This window comes from Juglans microcarpa x Juglans regia, chromosome 7S (assembly GCF_004785595.1).
Source record: "Juglans microcarpa x Juglans regia isolate MS1-56 chromosome 7S, Jm3101_v1.0, whole genome shotgun sequence".
Classification (NCBI taxonomy): Eukaryota; Viridiplantae; Streptophyta; class Magnoliopsida; order Fagales; family Juglandaceae; genus Juglans; species Juglans microcarpa x Juglans regia.
Genome location: NC_054607.1, coordinates 6,944,459 through 6,968,835, shown reverse-complemented (window position 1 = coordinate 6,968,835; position 24,377 = coordinate 6,944,459). Strand labels below are relative to the sequence as shown.

The window sequence follows — 24,377 nt, the reverse complement described above, 5'->3', positions numbered from 1 at the left end:
ATTTTATAATAATTAACTCATACTAATATATTATTGAATTTAACTATATAAGATCAATATATAGTTATATCGAAGTTATATAACTATACTAGTATATATGATCATTTATATTAGTATATATGATCAATATATAAATAAATACATTTTTATAATATACGTACAATATTAGAATCGGAGTTGAAGCTAGGGGTGGGCAGCGGGGCCCCGCCCCGGCTGCCCCGCCCGGCTTCCGTCTCGCCCCGCATAGAGAGGGTATAGCGGGGGCGGGGGGCGGGATGACCCCAGCGGGGCCCCGCCCCGCCCCCGCCCCCGCCCCACATTAAAAAAAAAAATTATTTATATATATTAAATAAATATATTGTATATAGATATACACAATTTATAAAAGACTTAAAATTATATTCAAGTCATTGGATTGTTTTGGCCTCCTAGGCCAATCTTCATATAGGAGGCCAAGGCAATACAATAGTCATCCTTAAGCAATGTGGGACTTACTACTAAGTCCCACATTGCTTAAGGATGACTATTGTATTGCCTTGGCCTCCTATATAAAGATTGGCCTAGGAGGCCAAATCAATCCAAAATCTAACTCTAATGAGTTTAAATTTTTTTATATTTATAAATTTTAATTTATTATTTAAAATATATTATAATTTTGGTCTAAAAAAATATTTTTAGACCAAAAAAAATTTTTTTTTTTAACATAATGGCGGGGGGGCGGGCGGATGGGGTTTTTCCCCCGCCCCCCGGCACCGGGTCGGGGACCCCACCCCCGCCTCCCGGGGCGGAGGGCGGGGGGAAAATCCCCAACCCCGCATGGTGCGGGGCGGGGTGCGGGGAAGGGCACCCCCGCCCCGCACCATGCGGGTAGCAGGCCTAGTTGAAGCATAAAGTTAGAGTCGATCCAATGACCCCTTCGACTCCGATTGAAAAATTAAAAAGAAATCCAACTTCGATTTGTCGGAGTCGGATTCGAAGTCAAATTTTTAGATTTTTGCTTAATCCTAACAAAGTGGTTGTAAAGCTCAAAACAAACCCATGTTAGACAATTTGTAGAGCTTGAAGGGTCATTATTAGTGGACACCTGTAGGGGGCAGTGTCAAAGCTTAGAGGTGCCTTCCAACAGGTTTCTATATTCCAAGTGTTTTGCCTCAAGCTGGAGTCGGCCTCATCCCGATGACGATGATGAGGCATAGCAATGTCTAGGTGGGGAAGATGGTGATGGTGTTGGGAAGATAGAGTGGGTAGGAGGGCCTAGTGGCAGCGTTGTGGTGTCAGAACGAAATGAACCTAATTTAGCTTTACAGAAGATAGCCAAAGTACTATTAAGCAATCGACATGATGACAACAATGAAACGACGATGAGACAGGAATGGAACAACGAGACGACAATAATTGCACAGTGAATGAACATGTTTGGAGAAAGGAGAAAGAAACCATGAAGATTTTTTTTTTGAATTTTCCAATACATAGCCTGTGCATTTTGCTTCTTATATGGGAGAAGCAAATGACATGGCATAGTACTAAATTAATGTGTAATTTGCTTTTGTAGATAGAAAATGATTCTTTCAAGCGAATTTGTGCACCGATCGAAGCTAATATGGACCGATTTAATGAAATGAATAGTTTGATTTTACTTGAATGAGCACAGTTTTGGGCGGGGTCGTTTCTTAAATGAAAATTTTGAACGAAACGCACAGTTTGCAAAACTCTTCCTTGGCCATTTTCCTCGTGTGCCCTCTCTCTTCTCTGGCCATCTTTTCTGCTCGCCTTCTCTAGTTCTCTTCTCCGCGTGGCTTCTCTAGTTCCCATTTTGTAGTGGTCTGGACCAACCAAGAAGGCAATTGTGGTGAAGGCATTGAGGGTGAAAGAGGCTGTTAGTTAATTCTATTAATAGTTTACTACAAGTGTCGTTTACATGTACTGATTATAATAGAGGTAGTAGGTGCTACAGGTCGTTTAGCTCATAAGAGAATAAATGAAACACACGTTTTGATGTAAGTATGAAATGGTGTTGCACAACATTATTGTAACTATAAAAATAGATTGAATGAAAGAGAAAGATATGAAGTATATTCATTAAGCTGATTTCCCTCTTGATCTTCTCTCTCTCTCTCTTTTCTCTCTCAATCTTTTCCTTTCCTTCTTATTTCTTACATAATCTTCTTCATCTCTTACTTCTTCCTTCCCTAAGATTATATATAGAATTGGGTCCATTACAATTAGTATCCAAAGCCATGGCAGAAGGCACACGTTCCTATGCTCAAGTGGTTGATTCTTTAAACTAGCTTCGACAACAGCATGATCGTCAACAACAGCAGATTGAAGACATCATTGTTGTCTTGGTTCAACAGTAAGAAACGGCAAGACTTGATCGAGAGAACCAAGATAAATGATTTACAAAAATTTTACAACAAATTTCAAAAATTTCTCTGAATGGTTCAGTGGGTCATGAGGAGGCTGCAATGAATGTTAATGACACACACGGAAGTGGGGATGAGACACACTTTCGACAACCAGGTGATAGAATCATCTTAAGGGGTATCAAGATTGATTCTCCAAGATTTTTTGGTAAGGACCCTTCCGCTTGGGTCTATAGGGCTAACAATATTTCCTATACCACCAAGTGCCACCAGGCCAAAGAATCTTTATTGCCTCCTTCCATATGGATGAGGAAGCATTGGTATGGTTTCAAGATGCCAGTGAAGCAGGAGTATTTCATTCTTGGGAGGATCTGACCCAAGCAATTCAAGTAAGGTTTGGCTCATCTCCTTATGATGATCCAATGGAATTCTTACAAGGTTAAAGCAAGTGGGATCTGTCACAGCTTACAAAACAGAATTTGAGTTAATCTCAACTAGAGTGCGAGGCATTTCTGAACAGAATAAATTGAGTTGCTTTTTAAGTGGCTTAAGGGATGAAGTGAGGCTGCCCGTGAGGATGTTAAGTCCCAAAAGTTTAAACGATACATTTGGGCTAGCCAAGATTCAAGAGCAATATGTGGCGGGTACAAGAAGACCATGGGGAAGCAATTCTTTTGACACAACAGTTTTGTCACCAAAGCCAACTCCAACTCCTTCAATTTTGGGGCCTCCACCAGTCAATTCTAAGGTGCAGTTTGCTCCTAAACTTTCTTATCAAAGACTGACAGACTCTCAGACGCAAGATCGAAGGAGGAAAGGGCTTTGTTTCTTCTTTGATGACAAATGGCAGCAAGGTCATAAATGTTCAAGGCCAAGATTGTATGTCTTGAAGAGCATGGATTTATCTCAGTTGGAGCCATTGAATCTTGAGGACGATTCTGATCAGCCCTTGACCATAGCTGATAAATATGTAAAAGATATGGCTACAGTTGCTTCCATCTCTGTGCAAGCTATGGTGGGGACACCAAGCTTAAAGACTATGAGGGTTTTTGGTCAGCTCAAGAAGAGGTGGCTCACCATTTTGATCAATACGGGCAGTACCCACAACTTTGCAGATACTATAATAGCAAAGAAGTGTGGCTTGTTGATTCAAAAATTTGTTCCCAGGCCAGTCAGAATTACAAATGGTGACATGATCAACAGTGTAGGAAGATGTGAGGGTGTGTCTTTGCATGTACAAGGTACAACCTTTGAAACTGAGTTGCTAACCTTGGACCTAGGTGGCTGTGATGTGATCTTGGGGATCCAATGGTTGCTGTCATTAGGTCCTATTTTATGGGATTTTAGTAAGCTTCACATGCAGTTTACTTATAAAGGTAGCTTGACCTATTTGAAGGGTTTAGCTTCTGCCTCTAGCAATTTAGTTGATGATGTTGAGATTGCTAAACTCACCTTAGTCCAATCTAAAGGCCTAGTTTTGCAAATAACATCTCTTCAGTCCCAGGAGATGGTAACTGAGGTACTTAATGATATCTTAAATCTGTTGGACAGATTCAATAAGGTCTTTGATGAACCTAAAGGCCTTCCCCCTCCAAGGTCTCATGACCATCAAATTATCTTAAAACAAGGTACAACACAAGTTAGTGTAAGACCTTATAGATATCCATTTTATCAAAAGACTGAAATTGAGATAATAGTGACAGAATTATTGCAGTCAAAGGTTATAAGACCCAGTCAATCTTCTTTTTCTTCACCTGTGCTCTTGGTAAGAAAAGGAGATGGTTCTTGGCGCATGTGTATAGACTATAGGGTACTTAATGAGGCAATTGTCAAAGCAAAGTATCCCATACCTGTGGTGGATGAGTTACTTGATGAGCTTTTTGAAGCAAATGTGTTTTCTAAGATTGATATTAGATCAGGTTACCATCAGATTCTCATGAAGGAGGCAAACATCTTGAAGACAGCATTTAGAACACATGAGGGTCATTATGAGTTCCTTGTAATGCCCTTTGGACTCACTAATGCACCATCCACATTTCAAGGACTCATGAATGATGTGTTTAGGCTCTTTTTAAGAAAATTTGTCATTGCCTTTTTTGATGACATATTGGTTTACAGTCCACATTTTCAATCTCATTTGGGCCATTTAGCTTCTGTTTTGCATACCTTGGAAAGCCATCAGTTGTATGCCAAGCAATCTAAGTGTCACTTTGCATGTGCTGAGATTGAGTATTTGGGGTACCTTATTTCCAAGGAAAGGGTTAGAGCAGACCAGAAGAAGTTGGACTCGATGTTAACAAGGCCTGTACCTAAAACTGTGAAAGCCTTGAGAGGTTTCCTTGGCTTGACTGGATATTATCGAAAGTTCATCAAGCATTATGCCATCATAGCTGCCCCACTAACTGCTTTGCTGAAAAAGGAAGCTTTCAAGTGGATTGCTGAGGCAACTAGTGCTTTTGAGCAACTCAAGCAAGCTGTAACACAATCTCCTGTTTTATCATTACCTGATTTTTCTAAGAATTTTATAATTGAATGTGATGCGTGTGCTAGTGGTGTAGGTGCTGTGTCAATGCAGGAGCAAAGGCCCTTGGCTTTCTTAATACAAGCCTTGAAAGGAAAAAATATGTTGTTGTCAACCTATGAAAATGAGTTCCTGGCATTGATTTTGGTAGTAAAGAAATGGAGATCTTAATTACTTGGGGGCTCTTTCATTGTGAGAACTGATCATCATAGTTTAAAATATTTGTTGGAGCAAAAGATTGGCACCCCTGCTCAACAAAAGTAGCTGTCAAAGTTGCTAGGCTATGACTTTTCTGTCAAGTACAAGAAATGTGTGGATAATAAAGTTGCTGATGCTTTGTCCAGAAGGAGTGCAGTTGAAGAGGACTCAATTTTGCTCACCATAACTGTCCCTAATCCAATTTGGTTAGAAGAAATTAAGAAGGCTTATGAGCCTGATCAAGCTGTCCATCAGTAACTTAATCAATTACAACAAGGTTCCTGAAACAATGCAGTCTATTCCTGGAGAGTAGGTGTTTTGTTCAGAAAGGGAATAATTTACATCCCTGATTGTGCAGAGTTGAAATTGAAAATATTGAACTTCATCTATGCAAGTCCTAATGTTGGTCATTCAGGATTTCACAAGTCATTGTATCGAGCTAGAAATGACTTCTATTGGCCTGGAATGAAAACTGAGATAAGGAAATTCATTAAGAAATGTGAGACTTGCCAAAGAAACAAGGTTGAAAATATCCTTCTAGCTGGGTTGCTATAACCCTTACCAATCCCTCAACACATTTGGACAGACATTTCCATGGATTTTATAAAAGGATTGCCTGCCTCTAAGGGTTACTCAGTGATAATGGTAGTTGTGGATCGATTGTCCAAGTATGCTCATTTTTGGCTCTCAATCATCCCTTCACTGCAACAAAGGTAGCTTTTGTTTTTATGAATAACATTTTTAGGCTTTATGGAATGCCTAAAAGTATTGTCTCTGATTGAGGTTGTACATTTACAAGCTCCTTTTGGAGAGAGTTTTTCAAGTTACAAGCTGTGAACCTGTCCTATTCTTCAGCATACCATCCTCAGAGTGATGGTCAAACCGAGGCTGTTAATAAGTGTTTGGAACACTTTTTGAGGTGTTTTTCTAGTGATAAACTCAAACAGTGGGTTGAGTGGTTACCCTTGGCTGAATGGTGATATAATACCACATTCCATGCCTCTATTAAAACCACCCCATATGAGGCTGTTTATGGAGTACCATCCACTAAGCTGCAAGATTATATTTCAGGCCTGTCACCTAATGAAGCTGTGGAAGAGATCTTATGGACTCGGGAACAGATTTTAGACACTTTGAGAAGTAATTTGGTGCTGGCTCAAGAAAGAATGAAGACTCATTTAACAAGAGACATACTGAGAGGAATTTTGCTGTAGGGCATTGGGTGTTTTTGGGTCTCCAACCATACAGACAAAAGTCTTTGGCAGTTAGAAAGAATATGAAGCTTTCCCCAAAATTTTATGGTCCTTTTCAGGTTTTGGCAATGATTGGCCAGGTTGCTTACAGATTGCAACTTACACCACAGTCTCAACTACACCCAGTTTTTCATGTTTCCTGTTTAAAGAGAAAAGTTGGACAGCATGTATCTCCCCTCTCAACCTTACCTCCTGTTGACAGATATGGAGAGTTGGTGCCTGAACCTTAAGCTATTTTACAAAGGCGCACCAGGAAGTACAACAATAGAGTCTTAGTTGAAGTTTTAGTACACTGGCAGGGAACTGATATTGAACACATCACTTGGGAGCCATACTGGTAGTTGAAACAACACTATCCTCACCTTGTGGGCAAGGTGTTTTGAAGGGGAGGGGTGTGTAGTGGTCTGGACCAACCAGGAAGGCAATTGTGATGAAGGCATTGAGGATGAAAGAGGCTGTTAGTTAATTCTATTAATAGTTTACTACAAGTGTCGTTTACATGTATTAATTGTAATAGAGATACTAGGTGCTATAGGTCGTTTAGCTCATAAGGGAATAAATGAAACACACGTTTTGATGTAAGTATGAAATGGTGTCGCATGACATTACTGTAACTATAAAAACAGATTAAATGAAAGAGAAAGATATGAAGTATATTCATTAAGTTGATTTCCCTCCTGATCTTTTCTCTCTCTTTTCTCTCTCAGACTCTTCCTTCTTATTTCTTACGTAATTTTCTTCATCTCTTACTTCTTCCTTCCCTAAGATTATTTATAGAATTGGGTCCATTACACATTTTTCCTTTAACCCCCATTTTTTGGTCTTGTGGTTTTCAAAAGTTAGGTTCTGAATTTAGGTTTCAAATTTAGGTTTTCAAAACTATATTTGGTTTGAACTTGTCTTAATCCCAGAGCTTACATATGCTTCCTAAAGCTTACATATGCTGTGGATAGTAGTGAGGAAAGAGAAAAAGAACTTGTGAAGATAGAAATTGAGTTGTTAAGGAATGAGGAAGAGCTTCGAAGAAGAGATGAAGAGATTTTTAAGAGGGGGTTGGGAGTCCATAACGACTAACTTGATATTCAAAGGCAACAATTATATTATTTCTATATTAATTTCATTGTATTTCATATGGTCACAATGAAACCATATTACTGGAGGGAACTTTGTATATACTTTTGTAGCCTTTGTTGTGTATAACTTCAACCAACGAGTTGTGAACTTTCTTGTAAACGACGTATGAGTACTCTTGTATATAATTTCATTGTATGAAGCTGGGAAGTGTGATCTTTGTAGACAATTTTATTATTTTTACCTTGATCATGGGTGTCATAGATTGATTATTTTGAAAAGATGCATGTGCATAAGTACTCTTGGTATTTATAAATGGGAGATTCAACTGCAAAAATAGACAGATCATTGCAAATTGCATGGCAAAAAGAGACAATCCACAAATTATATGGAAAATTCCTACACTCAGTAGCATAAAGTTAGAACTTCATTCAAGTCCCTAATTTCACTTTAACAAATTATAACTTCATTCAAGTCCCTGATTTCACTTTAACACAACATATAACTTCATTCAAGCACCTCATTCCATTGCATTTACCTGTAACATACTCCCTACTTCACAAGTATTAATTACTACTTACAACTCAAAGTCCCAACTATGCAATGAAATACACCAACTTAAACATAAACAATGTATTGTACTTCTCTAACTTGAGTGTAAACAAATACACCAAGAAAATTAGAAATATTATAGAAATTGTAACACTCCGTATTTTAGTGTATTTTTATTGAATGATTATTTTTACTAATTCAAAAATTTATTCTCTTGTTTTAAAATTGTTGGATATTTTTAAATGGTTTATTTTTATGATCTTTAAATTGTGAAAATTAATTTGATATGTTTCCTTAATATTAATTATTGTGATGCATTTAAATTATTATTTATTTTAAATTAATTGATTGTTGGATTTAATTATTTTATTTTTATTTTTATTTTATCATTACGTTTAAATTATTTTAATTGAGATGCTGTTTTAAAATTTTTTTCGTTGGATCCTTTTTGGGACCCAAGATATGTGAGGATTAGATCTCATTTATTTCTCTTTATTTTTTTCGTCCTCTTTTCTTTCCTTCTCTTTTCTTTTTTCCTCCATTTTCTTTTTCTCCCTTCTCTCTCTCCTCGCGCGACCTACTCTCCCTCTCTCCCCTGCGTCCGCATCATTCGTCCACCAGCCCGTCGCCGTGCACTACCGTCCGGTGACACCGTCTCTCCCACCTCCTTCCCCACACTCCGGCGACCTCCCCTACCCCAGATTTCCTTCCCCACGCTCTCTCTCTCTCTCTCTCTCTCCCCGCTGGCCGTGTGAAACCCATTCGGGTTGTAGAATTTCTGCGCCGCCGTGCACCTCACCGCCCCTTCCTCCTCCTTCTCCACCCACCGACAACCTTCCCCTCCATTCCCAGCTCCTCCCTTGCCGCCATTACCTCCCTCGCACGATGCAAAGCCGCGGCACCCTTTGAGCTCGCGCGCCGCCGTCGCGCCACCTCTGGCCACCATTTCTTCACCACTTCATCCTCGACCTCCTAGCATCCTAACCCACCCATCCCTAGCTCCGATCCGCCATCGGTGAAACTCCACTATTCTCATTTCCGTTTTGGGCATTTTTGGCCTAAAACTGCCTCATACGCCGCCACCCATGGCAAACCACCACCACCATTGGCTTCACCGACATCTCTAAGCCCTACGCTATTAATATCGGGTCTTGGTTTGTCCCCATTCAAAAGTGAGTTTTTGAGACCCACGGCTACAATGTATTTTACACTGTTACGTTGCTGAGCCTCCACTTTTTGCAGCTCCGTGATCATTCGGAAATTAGTATATAGTGCTGTAAGTATTTTCTCAAATAATTTTCGTGATTTAAATGTATTTTTACACTAACTCATTTTATCTGTGAACTGGTTGGTTATGCCAGACTGAGTCCGAGGAGTTCGAGAGTCGGATGGATTGTGGACAGAGTTGTTGTGTGTTTGGTTTGCATTGTTGATGGTTGTTATGGCATTATTCATGTACATGGCATATTGTACGCATGATCATGTTTGTAAATGAAACTGAATTTTCGTGTACATACATTCATATTCATGTTCATGTGTTTATTGAAAACTGAGTTCTCATTTGTTCATTTGAAAATTAGATTTTCATGTGAAATGATTCTGAGTGTGTTTGAAATGACTGGATTGACTGGTTTGAGAAAAACGAAAAGAGACTGTAGAGATGGTGGTAAGCAGGGATGGTGGTAGAGTCCCGCCTGCGATTTCCGCCTACGGTGCACGAGGTAGGGATGGTGGTAAGTAGGGATGGTGGTTGTGTCCCGCCTGTGATTCCCGCCTATGGTGCACGCGGAAGAGATGGTGGTAAGCAGGAATGGTGGTATAGTCCCGCCTGTGATTCCCGCCTACAGTGCTCTGATAAGTCTTCATTGTGTGGAAAGGAACTGTAGGGATGATGGTAGAGTCCCGCCTGTAATTCCCGTCTATAGTGTCCGATAAATGGTTGATTTTTGTGTGAATCATTTTCTGGAAAAATGACGAATTAAATTTTTGGGCCAAATTGAGATTTTGGCGTGTGTTGGAAAATAATCATTTTCGAGAAAAATGAGGTTTTGGGATCTGTTTGTTAGTTGCATTAATGCGTTTTTATCCCGAGAGTTATTTGGATTATTACTTACCTGTGGTACCATTTTATGGTATCATAGATTTTGATGCAGATGAGGATGACGAGCCTTAGCTTGGCTCCGTTGGAGGAGTGATCTGAGATTGCTCCCGTATATCGAGATTTATTTTATCAATGATTTATGTATTTGCCTTTGTAATATATTTTGGGATGACTGTACAACTTTTTTTTAAGGATAATTTGTTTTGAATATTTGTATTTAAATTTCTGGTACTTAGTTGACTTGTTTATATTACCCACTGCGATTTTTACTGTGCACATTTGCATGTTGCACACACTTGAGCACATTTCATTGGAATGCGTGACCGTGTTTTTATACGTGGGAGTCGGGGCGTCACAAAAATACACCAACTTCTCTAACTTGAAGTTTTTCCATAAATCTTCAGTCCTGTACGTGTCTACAATGTTGTCCAATCCTACCCTCGGTTCAACATCATTATTTCTGCAAAAAAAACATAGAAATATATATGAGGGACTGAAATAATTTTCCATTAAAGTTCCACTAAGAAAAAAAAAATAGTATGTCCTAACAATACCTGTATTCCAAAGCCAGATTCTCCATCTATAGCTCCATAAAGCTCTGGTTGTGGGAGTTGCAGTTGCACCTGCACTAACAATTACAAAGAACTGATTTCCATGGGTAGTTTATGTGAAGCTTTTTGAATTCTAATATGCACGTCACCCAAGTTTTGTTCTCAATTATCCTTTTTTCTTTTTTGCGCATCATGTTGCACAAACAGAATAATTTCTTCCTAAGGTAGGGTACATTTTCTACACTCATTTTTTTTCTTTTTATCTGTAACAAGAATTCTATTGATACATGTTAAAAGTATATTATTTTTTTCTTTTTCTTTTATAAAGTCTTGAAATACTTGATTTTCAGTTTCCTCATCTTGAAGGCAAAACAATAAAGGGATGTACTAATAATAGAGGGTAGGTGGTTGTGATTTGTGCTCTTAAATCCAGTTAGAGTCCATCTTGTCTTGATGCGAAAATAAAGGGTTGTTCTTCTTACAATCCCCCCCCCCCCCCCCCCCCCCCCCCCCCCCCCCCCCCCCCCCGGTTTGCCCATCTCCTTGTTATATAGGTTTAGACATTTACATGAATGTTTTCTTTATTGATTAATTCAACTTCGTAATCCCTTTTTGCATTTTCTAGGGGCAACTGTGGGTGCGCTTGAGCTACACATTCAAACAGATAATGGCAACATTGGCATGCCGAGTAATTTTTGTTGTGTTGTTGTGGAATATTGCCCTGGGGGTGCACTAACGTCATACCTCATAAAGAATTGAAGGAGGAAGCTAGCTTTCAAAGTGGTTGTCCATCTTGCATTGGATCTTGCAAGAGGGTCAAACTGCACACCTCATTTTTATTTTATTTAATTCTTCAAATTTGTTGAATGTTTTGGAGGTTTTGCATTTCAAGTATGAATTTAATTCGTTATTGATAAAAAATTTTGACGTCAAGTTCATTATTATCCACCATTTTTTATAGGTTGAGCTATCTTCATTCATAGAAGATTGTCCACAGATATGTTAAAACAGAGAATATGCTTCTAGATAAGACGTGTACTCTAAAAATTGCTTACTTTGGAGTTGCTCGTATCGAGGAGTACCTGAGACCGTCAACACAGAGGAGATCCTCACGGGCAGAGGAGACCATCGCAATCGTGCGCAGAGGAGATGCCTACGTTGAGGAAGAGATTTGGAAGAGATGAATGCGTTGAGAAGGCTGTGTTGTTTTACTGAAGATGTTCTCTTACTATTCTCTGCAACCTGCATTGTTTTTTTTTTTTTTTTTTTTTTATATATATATAATATAACAAAGCCATCTGACAAAACTCTCACACGTAGGCAATTTGTACACAATTGTATGCAAGATCGTTTGTATCCAGAAGAACTGTTAGTAGATACTGTATGTAGACATAGAAGAAGAACTCAAAAAAAATATTGATGACTGATTTTTTATTTTTATTTTTGACTGTAATGTGGCATAGTACATTACACGAGTTACTGTTCATATATTTGGCCAATTCCAAAAGAGTAATGCTAGGTAGAAGCATTAAGTGTGGACTCTTAGATCATCACTCTTAGATTCTCTCTGCAATCTTTTATATATATATATATATATATATATATATATTTATTTATTTATCACCGAAATAAGAATTAAAACTAAAGAATTTATCTTGAAATGTAAATAGAACATTTGTGTCTATTACTTTAATTGTAATTAGAATATCATCTTCGGTGTTCTAAACATTGGTATTCTAGAATATTGATTTTTAAAGAACAATAAGTTTTGGAAAACAAATAAATAACCATTCTATTGTTTGTTCCTATCAAGAATATTGATTTATTTAGTTACCTAACTATAATATTGATATTTATATGGATAAGATTTTATTATCATTTTATAAATAAAGAAAAGATCACTGTTAAGGATAATATTGATACTTTGTAATAAGGTTTTCCTCGGATTTTGGGATTTCGTTTGGTGCTAATAAGTTGCATAAAATTTGTATCACTACTAGGTATGTTATTTACTATTTATTCATTTTATTTGGTTTTAGTGTTTGAATTTATATATGAAAAAATCTAAAATCAAGATATAGTGTAAAAGAAAATTCTATATGTATTAACAATTTTTACTTAAATAACAATACATAATGACTTAAAATTGTAAATATAATTGTAAGTACATAAGTACTATCCTAGTAGAAGAGGGACTTTTACACCATCCAACTAAAACCTACCAAATTAGAATTTAGTGATTTCCGCAACCGCCCGCTTTGTGTAGTTGAAGCATTTTTTTAACATTGTTGTTGGGGGGAGCTACATGCGCACTTCATGTATGTGATCTGATAGGCATAACAAGTTATTTGCGATGATAATGATTATTTATAACGAGAATAGACTTATTTTAACAGAAAATAACTGTTTTAGCAGGAAATAATTGGTCACAAATTATAAGTAATTTTCTTATAGTGACAAAGAGTGGATTCGGACTCTCAAAGCACTCGAACTTAAAGTGCTAGGAAATTTGGCTAAAATGCTTGGTTTCTAACTTCAACTTTGAAAAACTAAAGCCCAAAATTTTGAAAATTTTGAAAACCTTTCATCTCATCATTACAATTTTTTTTAAATTTCCATATAAAATAAGATATACAATTCAAAATTTTTAAATCTTAAAACAAAAATAATATTAAGAAATATATTCTAACAATATTTTATTCAACTTTTTTAACTTTAATATCAACTCATCTCTGAAAACAAACGAGACCTTAAGTTAAACTCATGACTTGAAACTTTTAAGTTTTAACCCCAATTATAAATACTAGCCAATTGTTAAACACTTCCATGAACAATTAATTATTCACACAATAATATTTGATCAGGATCTCATTCTTGAAATATAAATATTCCTATGCTTGCGACTGAGTTTAATTATAATTATTTCACATGGAAGAAATGTTCATCACCAACATTTTAGGGATAATATTGTTCCTTATTTTAAAATTTATCATCCTAATCATATCAACTTATATCTCAATTTTTAAGTAGTTTTGTATTTAAGAGGTTCTCCTAAGTAGCCACTTAAAATATAACGCATTAGTTAGTAATTTTGTATGATTGAAGCACAAATTTACAGCTATATTATATTAGAAAATAGTGTTTTGGATAAAATGTATAAAACAATGAATAAATAAAGGTGTCGTGTGACATATAACATATTTCTCCTGTTTTGGATACACTAACCGCAAATCAAAATATGGGTAAGGAGTTTATGGTCTGATAACATATGATCCAGTTTTTTAAATAAAAAATTTGAGTTCAAAACCCCTAATTCTCTTGTATAAAAAAATATATATGTAAAGATAAAAAGTTTTCATCTTAAATTTTATTATTGATGTGTCACATTTTATATTAATTTTATTTTAAATAATTAATTTATAAAATTATTTAAAATATGATACATTAATCTATATAATTAGAGTGACGTCTAATTATAGGGTAATGATATTAATCGATAAAAGTGGGTTGAAGACAAATAGATTCTATTATTATTTTTTATATTATTATTATAAATAATGTTAAATATAATTATAGATTGTATAAGTATCACATATTTAAAAAATAAATAAATATGAAATTTATATAAAAATATTAATTTTTAAATTATAAATTTTACTCTTTATTAAAAAGAGTATGTAACATTTACGTAACTCATGTATTTAATATTATTCTGTTATTATTATTATTATTTGAAGCGGTTAGACCGGTAGTAAGGGCGGGAGTTGTAGGACAGCTGGACAGTGAAAACCGTGGACTTTTTACGACAGCACAACGTTTCGGTGATGTGTCTGCCGTTGGATGGTGAAGCGTTGTCCGGTGGGGCGCTAAGGCAGACCAAGTTACTGCAAAATCTAAAATAGAGCTCGCTTTTTACCCACGTGGCCCACTCCCAACAAATCACAAGACCTTAGGTCCGTGTCTGTTTGTAATTCCAATACAACAGATCCAGCACACTGATTTCGTGGCGGGACTCCATCGGTCTGTTGGACACGTGTCGGAGAACAGTAGCGATTGTAAATGAAATGGTAGAGTAGGCGAGTGTAATACAAAATAGTGGGAAAGATATTTATAGACGATCAAAAATATCCGGCTAAGGCGTCCACGTTGGCACTCTTGGTGGACGATTTGCGAATCTGATATTGCACTTTTCCCTTTCTCAAAGTACCAAACTTTTAACTTTTTTGAATAAGAAAAGCTTTTAATAGTTATTCATTTTTTTTTAAAATTTATTATATTTTAAATGACTATTTAAACTTAGAGACATATTTTTATTTTAAATATATAAACACTCTCAATGCATCTAATTTTATTATTATAATTTTTTAAAATTTTTATACAAAATTTAATAAATAATTCAATTTTTTTAAATTTTTAAATATTAATATTATAATAATATTTTATTCAAATCATCTAAAATTATTTCATCTCATCTTACTATTTAAATAAATCTTCTACCTCATATATATTTCTGTATTTAAATTTATCATATTGACAAAATAACGCATATGATAAAATTTATAATAAAGAGTAATATATTTCTTTTTAATTAATTTGAGATTCTTTAAATATTCTTGTAAATATTTATATAAAAAGAAATTTATAATATTTACTATTTTCTTAAAACCACTTATATCGTACTAAATATTTTATAAGATTTATTTTTAAAAATTTTATTTATAAGTCAATGTTTTCACACGCCAATAATGTGGACAATGTTGAGGGAGACACATCAACAAATAAAATAGTATTTTTTATATTTTTTTAATTGCAATAAATCCAACAATAAGCGATATGTTAACAGACTGACTTCTAAATAACAAAACTCGTTATTTTATAGAATAATATTACTCTTATTTTTTATATCATTGAACATAATAAAATTATTTAACAACCTAAATCTTTACATTTTACTTAAAATTAAAATTAGATATAATTATAGATTGTATAAAAAGAAATGATTTGTATAAATCTCAAATAGACAAGTTTCATATAAATTCTTATAAAAAAAATAGACTCCACTTTAAAAAAACATAAAAAAAATTATTCTTTATTAGTACGATTTACTTTTTTATAAAGAACTTTTATGTAACTTGTCTATTTAAAATTTATATCTAACATTACTCTTATATAAATCATATATTTACTAATTTGTTTTTAAATAAATAGGCTAAATATCATTTATCCGTTGATATATATAATCGTAGGATAATTAAAAAATGAAAAAAAGCGGAGAATGAAGTGTATTAAGGACCAGACAAGAGCATACCTCCCAATTCCAAACAAACGCACTTCACCCGAGTCTCACGAAATATCTTTTTCCCTTTCTTCGTTTTACTTCCTCTTTTCTTCCCAGATCCGAAATTCACATATCTATGGGATATGCCCCTCAAACTCGCTAGAAGAGCTCCCAATTTTTCTCTTTTGTTAATCGATGGGTGAGGAGGTGAAGATGACCGAGTACCAAGGAGTGGCTCTGGACCAGAATGGTGGCCATGACGACCGAGTGTCCGAGTGGGAGTCGGGCCTTCCCGGCGCCGACGATCTTACTCCGTTGTCTCAGACTCTTATCCCGCCGGGACTTGCCTCGGCGTTTAGTATATCTCCAGAACCCTACCGGACCGCCATCGAGGTCAACCGGGCTTCGCAGACCACGCTCTCCACTCTCCGTGGGCAACACTCCTCCAAGGGATTTTCGTCCAGCGATAATTTCAAGTCCTTCGACGAGACCAGGGGCGGTGACCCTATGGTCGTTGAGGAAGCGGACGAGACTACCGATCGGGATGGGTCGGGTTCCGGTACCGGTTCCGGTTCCGGTTCTGAGCCTCGGAAATTTCGGAGGATCGACTGTGCGGAATTGGAAGCCGATTCGGCTCTGCGCGCCGAGAACTCGGCGGATGACCACTCGTCCGCTGCCCGGACCTTGAAACGGCCCCGTTTGGTCTGGACCCCGCAGCTTCACAAGCGGTTTGTGGACGTGGTGGGCCATCTCGGGATTAAAAGCGCAGTCCCAAAGACAATTATGCAGCTGATGAACGTGGAGGGCTTGACCCGCGAGAACGTGGCGAGCCATTTGCAGAAGTACCGCCTTTATCTCAAGAGAATGCATGGATTATCGATCGAGGGCCCCTCCTCCTCTGAACACCAGCTCTTCGCGTCGACGCCAGTGCCGCCGCAGAGCCTACAAGAGGCTGCCGCCGGGACTGCTCTTGTGCACGGAAACGGGCAAGTGCCCATGCCGATTCCGATGCCGTACCCCCCACCGCCGATGATGCCGATGCCCGTTTTTGGCGTAGGCCACATGGGTATGTCGGTGGGTAGTCACGGTTTCGACTCACACAACGCGTACAATATGATGCAACAGAGGGATTGGTCGGAGAATAATAATGCGTACGGCTCTATGGTGTCGTACCCTCATGTCGTGCCTAACGATAAATGAACCCAAAAAAGAAAAAGAAGGTGAAGTTTTTTTATCTTTATTAGATTTTTCATTTGCTGCTTTTTTTCCTTTCAGAAGAAATCATTTATTGTGAGCTACTGTTATTGGATTCTGAGACGGGCTTTGTATCTTACCAAGTGAAATGGAATTGTGTCTGGGTGAATCAAAACTAGAAAGTGCCTATGAATCGTATGCGTGATTATACACTGTTTGAGTGTGCTGCTCGGTTTTAATTTTCACTCAATCAAATTTGATGGCTACTGAAACTCGCGTCACAAAAATAGTGGCTATGCTTGTAACTAAGCACTACAATTAATGACATTCCTGGTCTGATATAACTTATGAGTCCATTTTCTCCCTTTTGTTTCAAGAAATGTTATGTGTATATATATATATATATATATATATATATATATATATATTCTCCCTGTTGGTTGGGACAAAAAACAATTGAATTTTGAATGTTGATGGGAAGAAAGTTTAGGTGGAAATGGAATACCTTCCAAGTCCTGGTTCTGCACATGTCAGTTTCCATTTACTTGCATCTGCCGTGCTGCAGGAGCTTCTTTTTTTACCTTCCCTTAATGAGAAATAAATGTTTCTACCATAGAGATTCGGCTGTCTCTTGAATTCCCTTTTTTTTTTTTTCGAGTAATGCTATACACCATACCACCATTTTACTTTCATCCCACTATGTAAGATGTGACATATTTATCACCATTGAATGATAAAGAATTATCTAATAAATGATCATTCAATGGTGATAAATGTGCCACATCATATATAGTGGGATGAAAGTGAGATGGTAGTGTGGTGTATAGAATTTTCATTTTTTTTCTCCTTTTAAAATGGAAGTTGTCTCTTGAGGCCATATACTCACGTTGTGGCGGTTTCAACATTTGCTGCAACTAATTGTCAATGATATGGCATTCAGTTACCGTCTGCATTAGACTTTCAGATTATTGATGAATGTTATTGCTCGTGATGTGGTTCTTAGTTTCTGTCTGCATAAGACTTCAAAATTATTTACAGTATGTTTGTCTAGATTGAGAAGTTGAGCAACTTGGTTGAAGCGAAACTCTTGCAACTCAACATATAAGGTTGCCTTATTGTTAGTCTTGAACCTCACAGATGTCGGAGTTGTTCTTGGGAAATAGAATGGATAAACTCCTAATCCATACTTCTAGATGACTTGGTGTTTCATATGATCCCATTTTAGGGGCCGTTTGATCATGTAAACTTGGTTGAATTTCCACCACTTTCCAAAAATGGGATAGAATCTACATATTTGGCTCCTGGTCTTGTACCTAGATTTTACTGGTCTTAATATTTTCACAGGCGTCACTTGTAGTTTGTGAGAAGTACATTCAGACGGGTTGTAATCTGAGATCAGCTAGGAATTTTGGGTTTGACGCATTATGGCTCAAATGGTCCCACCCATTTACTTGAAGTCTGTCACCGCTGTCCCATTGTTGCTGTCCACTGCCTGCCAGGCACCACCAAATTGAAGCTCCCTTTCTGCCGACCACCATCTCTGGCACGGGCAGTTTTTGAAAACTTGGATAAAACATGTATCTGAGAATGTCTTGGTTTAACACATTCCCAAGACCTTTACATAGCAATAGCAAGTCAAATTAGTAATCCCATATTCCCAAGCATCTTATTTACAAGAACGCAGAAATCCAGGATTGTGGGATTTATGGCTGATTTGGTTACACAAAACTAAACTATCACATCTCATCTCATCTCATAGAATCATTACAACTCTTTCAAACTCCCACACAAAATATAGTAAAAAATTCAACTTTTTCAAATTCCAAAACAAAAATAATATTAAAAAATAATATTATGACAATATTTTATTATTTTATTCAACTTTCAACAAAACATCTCAGCTCATCTTATTTGAACTGCGTAACCAAACGAGAACTAATGGAATCAAGGTTTTATTTATTTATTCACAACTATGTGGGTCTTGAGTCTATTTTCACTTTATTATATTTGGTCTTCTATTTTCCAGTGAGCTGAGGAGCTGTTGCAAGCTGTGCTTGCAGAATGTCTGAAATATACTGCAAAATTTATTTAACCTCAGTCACCGCTTTGTATGTTTTTCTAATTATAGATTGTTTGAAACTCTCCAGTTCTGTTTGTAACTTAAGAGGATATAGTATCATTATGCATATTGTTCTGATCTCCATAAGATCTGTTCTTTTTCTCCCCATATTAACCTATACATAGCCTTTGTAGGCGTGATTGAATGGATCTTATTCTACTAATTTAAATATTTCATGTGGTTATCTGAAAGGGCTTTGCTTTCATATGCTGTTACTGTCTGTAGCATCACAGAGTGAAGATGACTTCTGGCTGAAATGACTAACTTCATTGAATCACTATTTTCTTCGAGTGGAATTAGAAAGATGGTTTTTTTTTTTTTTTTGGGCTTAGTCGATTAATTTTCTTTTGAATGGTATTGTAAATGGTGTTGGATGAAATTATAATGTGTTTGAGTTGAGATTCATGGTTCGTTTTGCAACTATTCAGTTGGGTCGTGTTCTTTTCTTAGGACTTCAGTTGATATCGAGTTTCTACCAATATAACACCTCACTTGCTGAGACTTGTTGCTCCGAATGTACACCAAAGGAAAGTTTGCTGAAGTCCTTAAGGCCTCTCCTATAGCAATTATATATGCTCAATGGCTGATGATATACGTATTGATCTGTGTTGTATATTTCACAAATTGCATTATAATGTTGTCAACTGTCACGTTGACTATGAAGATGATGATCACTGTATCCAACAAAATTATGTTGACAATGAAGATTATGACTAGAAGATGATCATCACTGTACCTCTCCATAGACATTTTAACTTTTGTGGGTTTTTCCTTTTTGGTTCTTTTTAATGCTGCTTGTGCTTGAAAGTCATCAAAAGACTGAATTCTACTTAATAATACTGAGCTGAAACCGTACCAGCTTTGGTTAGTTTCTAAAACAAGAACATCCACTGCTTGATGTCTTTTTCATGTTCGCATTTCTAGGAGGCTTTCCTCTCTGGTGTAGCCTCTGGAACATCTGCTGAATGAAAGCAGCCAACTTCAACTCACATGGAGGCAGATGTTTAGTTGGGTTCATGATTGTGATCTGATGTTTGTTTTGGTTTGCCATGTTGTGATTCGATGGATAATGAATGAGTTAACACTTAAAAAAAAAGGAGATGGACGACGACAGAATCTATCAGGAGTGGTTAGAGATGTCCCCTTTGCTGCAAGTGGGAGTCTTTTTATTTTTTCCTCAGATTTTTCAATTGTCAAGTGGGCATGCTTACGTGCCATTATTTTGTTGGTCCAACAGGATGATTTCTTTCAAAATGTGCTTTATGGTTTGGACAGTCAGTTCCTAACAGTCTCATTTTAGACATGATCGTGTAGATTATTGTCTTCAATAACTCATACTGACCTATAAACATCATTGTCCAGCATCTGTACATCCGATGACCGATGTAAATGAAAGCATCATCCAATAGCATTCAACTTTCCATGGCAATCATCTTTTGGTGTAAAATTATCGAATAATCATTGCATATAATCTAAATTCCCAAACTGTTATGGGGTACTTGGCCTGCATTTTATTTTCAAGTTTCTTGGTGCTTTTCCTCATGATCTGATTATTCCTTTATATTTGGACTAAAATGAATTATTATGGTGTGCAGTACTTGTTCCTTGCATTCTAAAGACACCACTGGTTTCTTGTGTATGATAGAAAGGAAAATGTCTTGGTTTACCAAAAAAAAAAAAAAAAAAAAATTTACAAAATGACGTTGTTTGATATGACATTAATTTTTAAAGACTTTCTCTTATTGTAAAATACTTTTTATGTATCAAATTAAATTATGTCAGTTTTCAAATTAAATTATGTCAGTTTGCATACTTATTTTTATAATATCTCTATATGAATCTAACACTGATAAATCTTTATGGATTTTAATGTCTTGTATATTCTTAATACAGCATTGCGAGTTGGGCCCAAATACATATGAGAAATGATTCTTATTTTTGTAATCTCAAAGTGTGCAAGTTTCACACTACCTTTAAAAAAAATTAGATAAATCTGGAACACAACCAATATAAGTGCAAGTTGATGCCCTTATTCCAAGTGGTGCATATATATGAGAATAACAACGTGGTGACATGTTCATTTCTTTCTACATTAATTCATAAATGTCGATACTTTAAACAAGTTGTGTGGTATTGAAACTAACTTTATGTTCGTCTACTATTAACAAAACCTACCCCTTCCGCTTCTCTTTGTTTTCTTCCCTTCTGTTTCTCTCTAAACCACCCCGCAAACTTCAGACCGGCTCGAGGGGGTGAGAGCTTAGGCTCCTTCCCCCCTAACTCCTTCCCTCCCTCTCTCTGTTTTCTTCTTGTATAGAATCTAGTTTTTATTTTTTGTTTTTTCAAGCCAAATAAAGGGAGAATCGCCGATCGTGACCTTTCGATACCCAATAGCCAACACACGCCCCACCAGGAGGTTGCCCAGCCGCCGATCAACACGTCCACCAAATGCGGCATCAATCGGAGTGGAGCATGGCCCGCACGCTCTGGATGAAAACTTTGGAGCTCGTCGGCGCGTGTCCCTCACGCGCGCGCCTCCAAGGAGCTCTTTGCCGTTGCAATGCGCGGCTGCTCTCGAGCCGGCGACTCTGGATCTTCCAAGATTGACCGTCGGTTTTTCCTTCTGCAGCCTTTTTGTGCACTGTTCTTCCTTTTTTATAGTATTTTCTCTATGTAGTTTATTTATGTCCTGTCTTTACTTTCAAGAAAACAAAAAATCCAAAAATGTTATCCCTTCAAACTTAGGTCCAAAGGGTGTTGTCCCCCATCCGCTTAGGCGGTGAGGTTGGGGTTGGTTTCTCCATACTCCGTCTAGTCGGGTATGAAGTTTTGTTATTTGGTTACTGTAAATTCTGTCGTGGATAGAGTTGTGCTATCTCTTAGACTTCGGTATTTAGAGATTAGCCATTTAGACTAGACTATGTCAGTCACGAAAGTGTACTGGGATACTACTAACGTTTATAATTGACTTGTTGTTTAAGTCAATTTTGTATGTCCTTCTTCAATTAATGGAATGAGATCCGTTGCTATAAAAAAAAAACAAAAAAAAAAAAAAAACAAAAACAAAACCTACCGAATTTTTTTTGGTCGGACGCATTCGACGTCGTTTTGGGAATGAATTGGTTAGCCACCCATTATGCTAGTGCAATATCTACCGAATCTTTAGCACACAACCTATTTAATAATTGGATAAGATAACAAAAATTAATTCCTCGTTTGGATAGTAAGATAAGATGAGATGATCTGTAAATAATAGTGAAATAATTTGTTAATATTAATGAAATAATTTGAGTTAATATGTTTTATGAGATTTTGGAAAATGAGAGAAAAAAAATTGAATAAAAATATTATAAAGTTAAAATACTATTAGAATATCATTTTTTAATATTTTTTTTGTTTTTGAATTTAAAAAAATGGAATTATTTTTTATATTTTGTTTAGAAGTTTGGAAAAGTTATAATGATTAAATAATAATTATATGAAAAAGTTGAATATTTAAAATTAAAAAATATTTATATTTGTGATAATTAGATATTAAGATGATATGTGATGAGTTAGAAGGACTTTGTTATCTAAACCAAGTCTAAGTGATAATGAAGCTATTTTCTCATTCATACTTTTACCATAGAATTCTTAGTTTGTCGTTATATATAATCCAGTCATAACAACATATAGGTTTTATTTATTTTTACAGATGAGATGAGAAGAGTTAAGATTAAAATTAAAAAGTTAATAAAAATATTATTAGAATATATTTTTTAATAATATTTTTGTTTTAAAATTTAAAAATGTTAAACTATTTATTTTATTTATATTAAAAATTAAAAAAATTATAATAATGAAATAAAATATTTTACAAGGAGACCTAATTGTTTTACTGCTCTTCTACGTACAGTCGCGGTGGGTAATCGCGGGGAGTCGTCCTGCCATGTCAACCATCACTTTCAAAAAAACTGCAGATTAAATCCAGCAAGCTCTCGCATCTTGCCCCATCGCCCAACGCCACCACTTCTCCACGTCGTCGGTCCTATCCCCTAACTTCACCACCCCACTCACCTCTAAGGAGAAAACCCGTGCCGCTCTCTCCCTCCTCAAGTCCGAGCAAAACCCCCACAAAACCATTGAGATCTGCCGCGCCGCTTCCCTCACTCCTAACTCCCACGTCGATCGCATCACCTTCTTCGTCGCCGTCCCCAAGCTCTCTTGCACCAATCACTTCGACGTCATCCGCCAATTCCTTGAAGAGGAGCTCAAGTCCCACCCCGACCTCAAAACCGAGCGTTTTGCATCCTACGCCATTGTACTCTACGGCCAGGCCAAAATGCTCCACTAGGCAGTCGAGACTTTTCACCAAATGGACCGACTGGGCATCGGTCAAATCCCTCAATGCGTTGCTGTTCGCTTGTCTTCTTTCCAAGGATTACAAGGAGCTGAAACGGATTTAACTCGAGTTCCCTAGATTTATTTCATCCAGCTGGGTTTGGATACATACAACACGGTTATAAAGGCGTTTTGGGATTCATATTCTACGAGTTACGGGTACTCGTTAGCCGAGATGAGAGGAAATTGTTAGGAAATTGTACCTTTTAAATTCACATTCGGAATCTATTTTTTGGTAAAATATAAAAAATATAGAGAAATAATAACAATATAAGAATTTATGTAAAAATTTTTAAAAATAAGAAAAAAATCATCAGATTTAGAGAAGAAAATATATTATGTAAAAAATTATTACAATCACACAATTTTTCTTCTCACCTTAAATGACACTTATAAAACTTTTCTACTAGTAAAATTTTAACTCTCATCTCTTTTATTATTATAAGAAAAAACTAATAAAAGATTTTTTTTTAAATTATAAGTTACTAATTAAGTTTATGACTTAATATAATTAATTAAGAGGATAAATATTTTATTTATAAGCCTTGAGGCTTGTTCCTTATTTTTATCCACCGGTGTGGGACTCCAAACCCAACAGAAATCTGTGAAGCCGAATGCGACGAGCTATGGGAACTTGATTGCTGGGTTTTACAAGGAGGAAAAGTTCGAGGACGTTGGGAAAGTTATGAAGTTGATGCAGGAACATGGGGTGCACCCTTGTACTGGTACCTATAACATAAGTATTCAGAGCTTGTGTAAGCTAAAGAAGTCGTCGGAGGCCAAGCTTTGCTTGATG

The 24,377-nt window shown here is 36.4% G+C and overlaps 1 protein-coding gene and 1 pseudogene across 3 annotated transcripts; both read left to right on the top strand.

Moving 5' to 3' along the window:
- The first annotated feature begins 15,904 nt into the window (after positions 1-15,904).
- Positions 15,905-20,082, top strand: LOC121240597 (transcription factor PCL1-like). Of its 3 annotated transcripts, none has more exons than XM_041138076.1 (2): positions 15,905-17,108; positions 19,660-20,082. In XM_041138076.1, exon 1 carries the CDS (start codon positions 16,084-16,086, stop codon positions 17,086-17,088), a length of 1,005 nt encoding a protein of 334 aa, XP_040994010.1. In that variant the 5' UTR covers positions 15,905-16,083; the 3' UTR covers positions 17,089-17,108; positions 19,660-20,082. The 3 variants fall into 3 exon arrangements, with proteins under 3 accessions (XP_040994010.1, XP_040994009.1, XP_040994011.1); XM_041138075.1 differs by having other exon boundaries at positions 19,652-20,082; XM_041138077.1 differs by having other exon boundaries at positions 19,630-20,082.
- Positions 18,507-23,774, top strand: LOC121240769 (annotated as a pseudogene).
- The last annotated feature ends 603 nt before the right edge of the window (positions 23,775-24,377 follow it).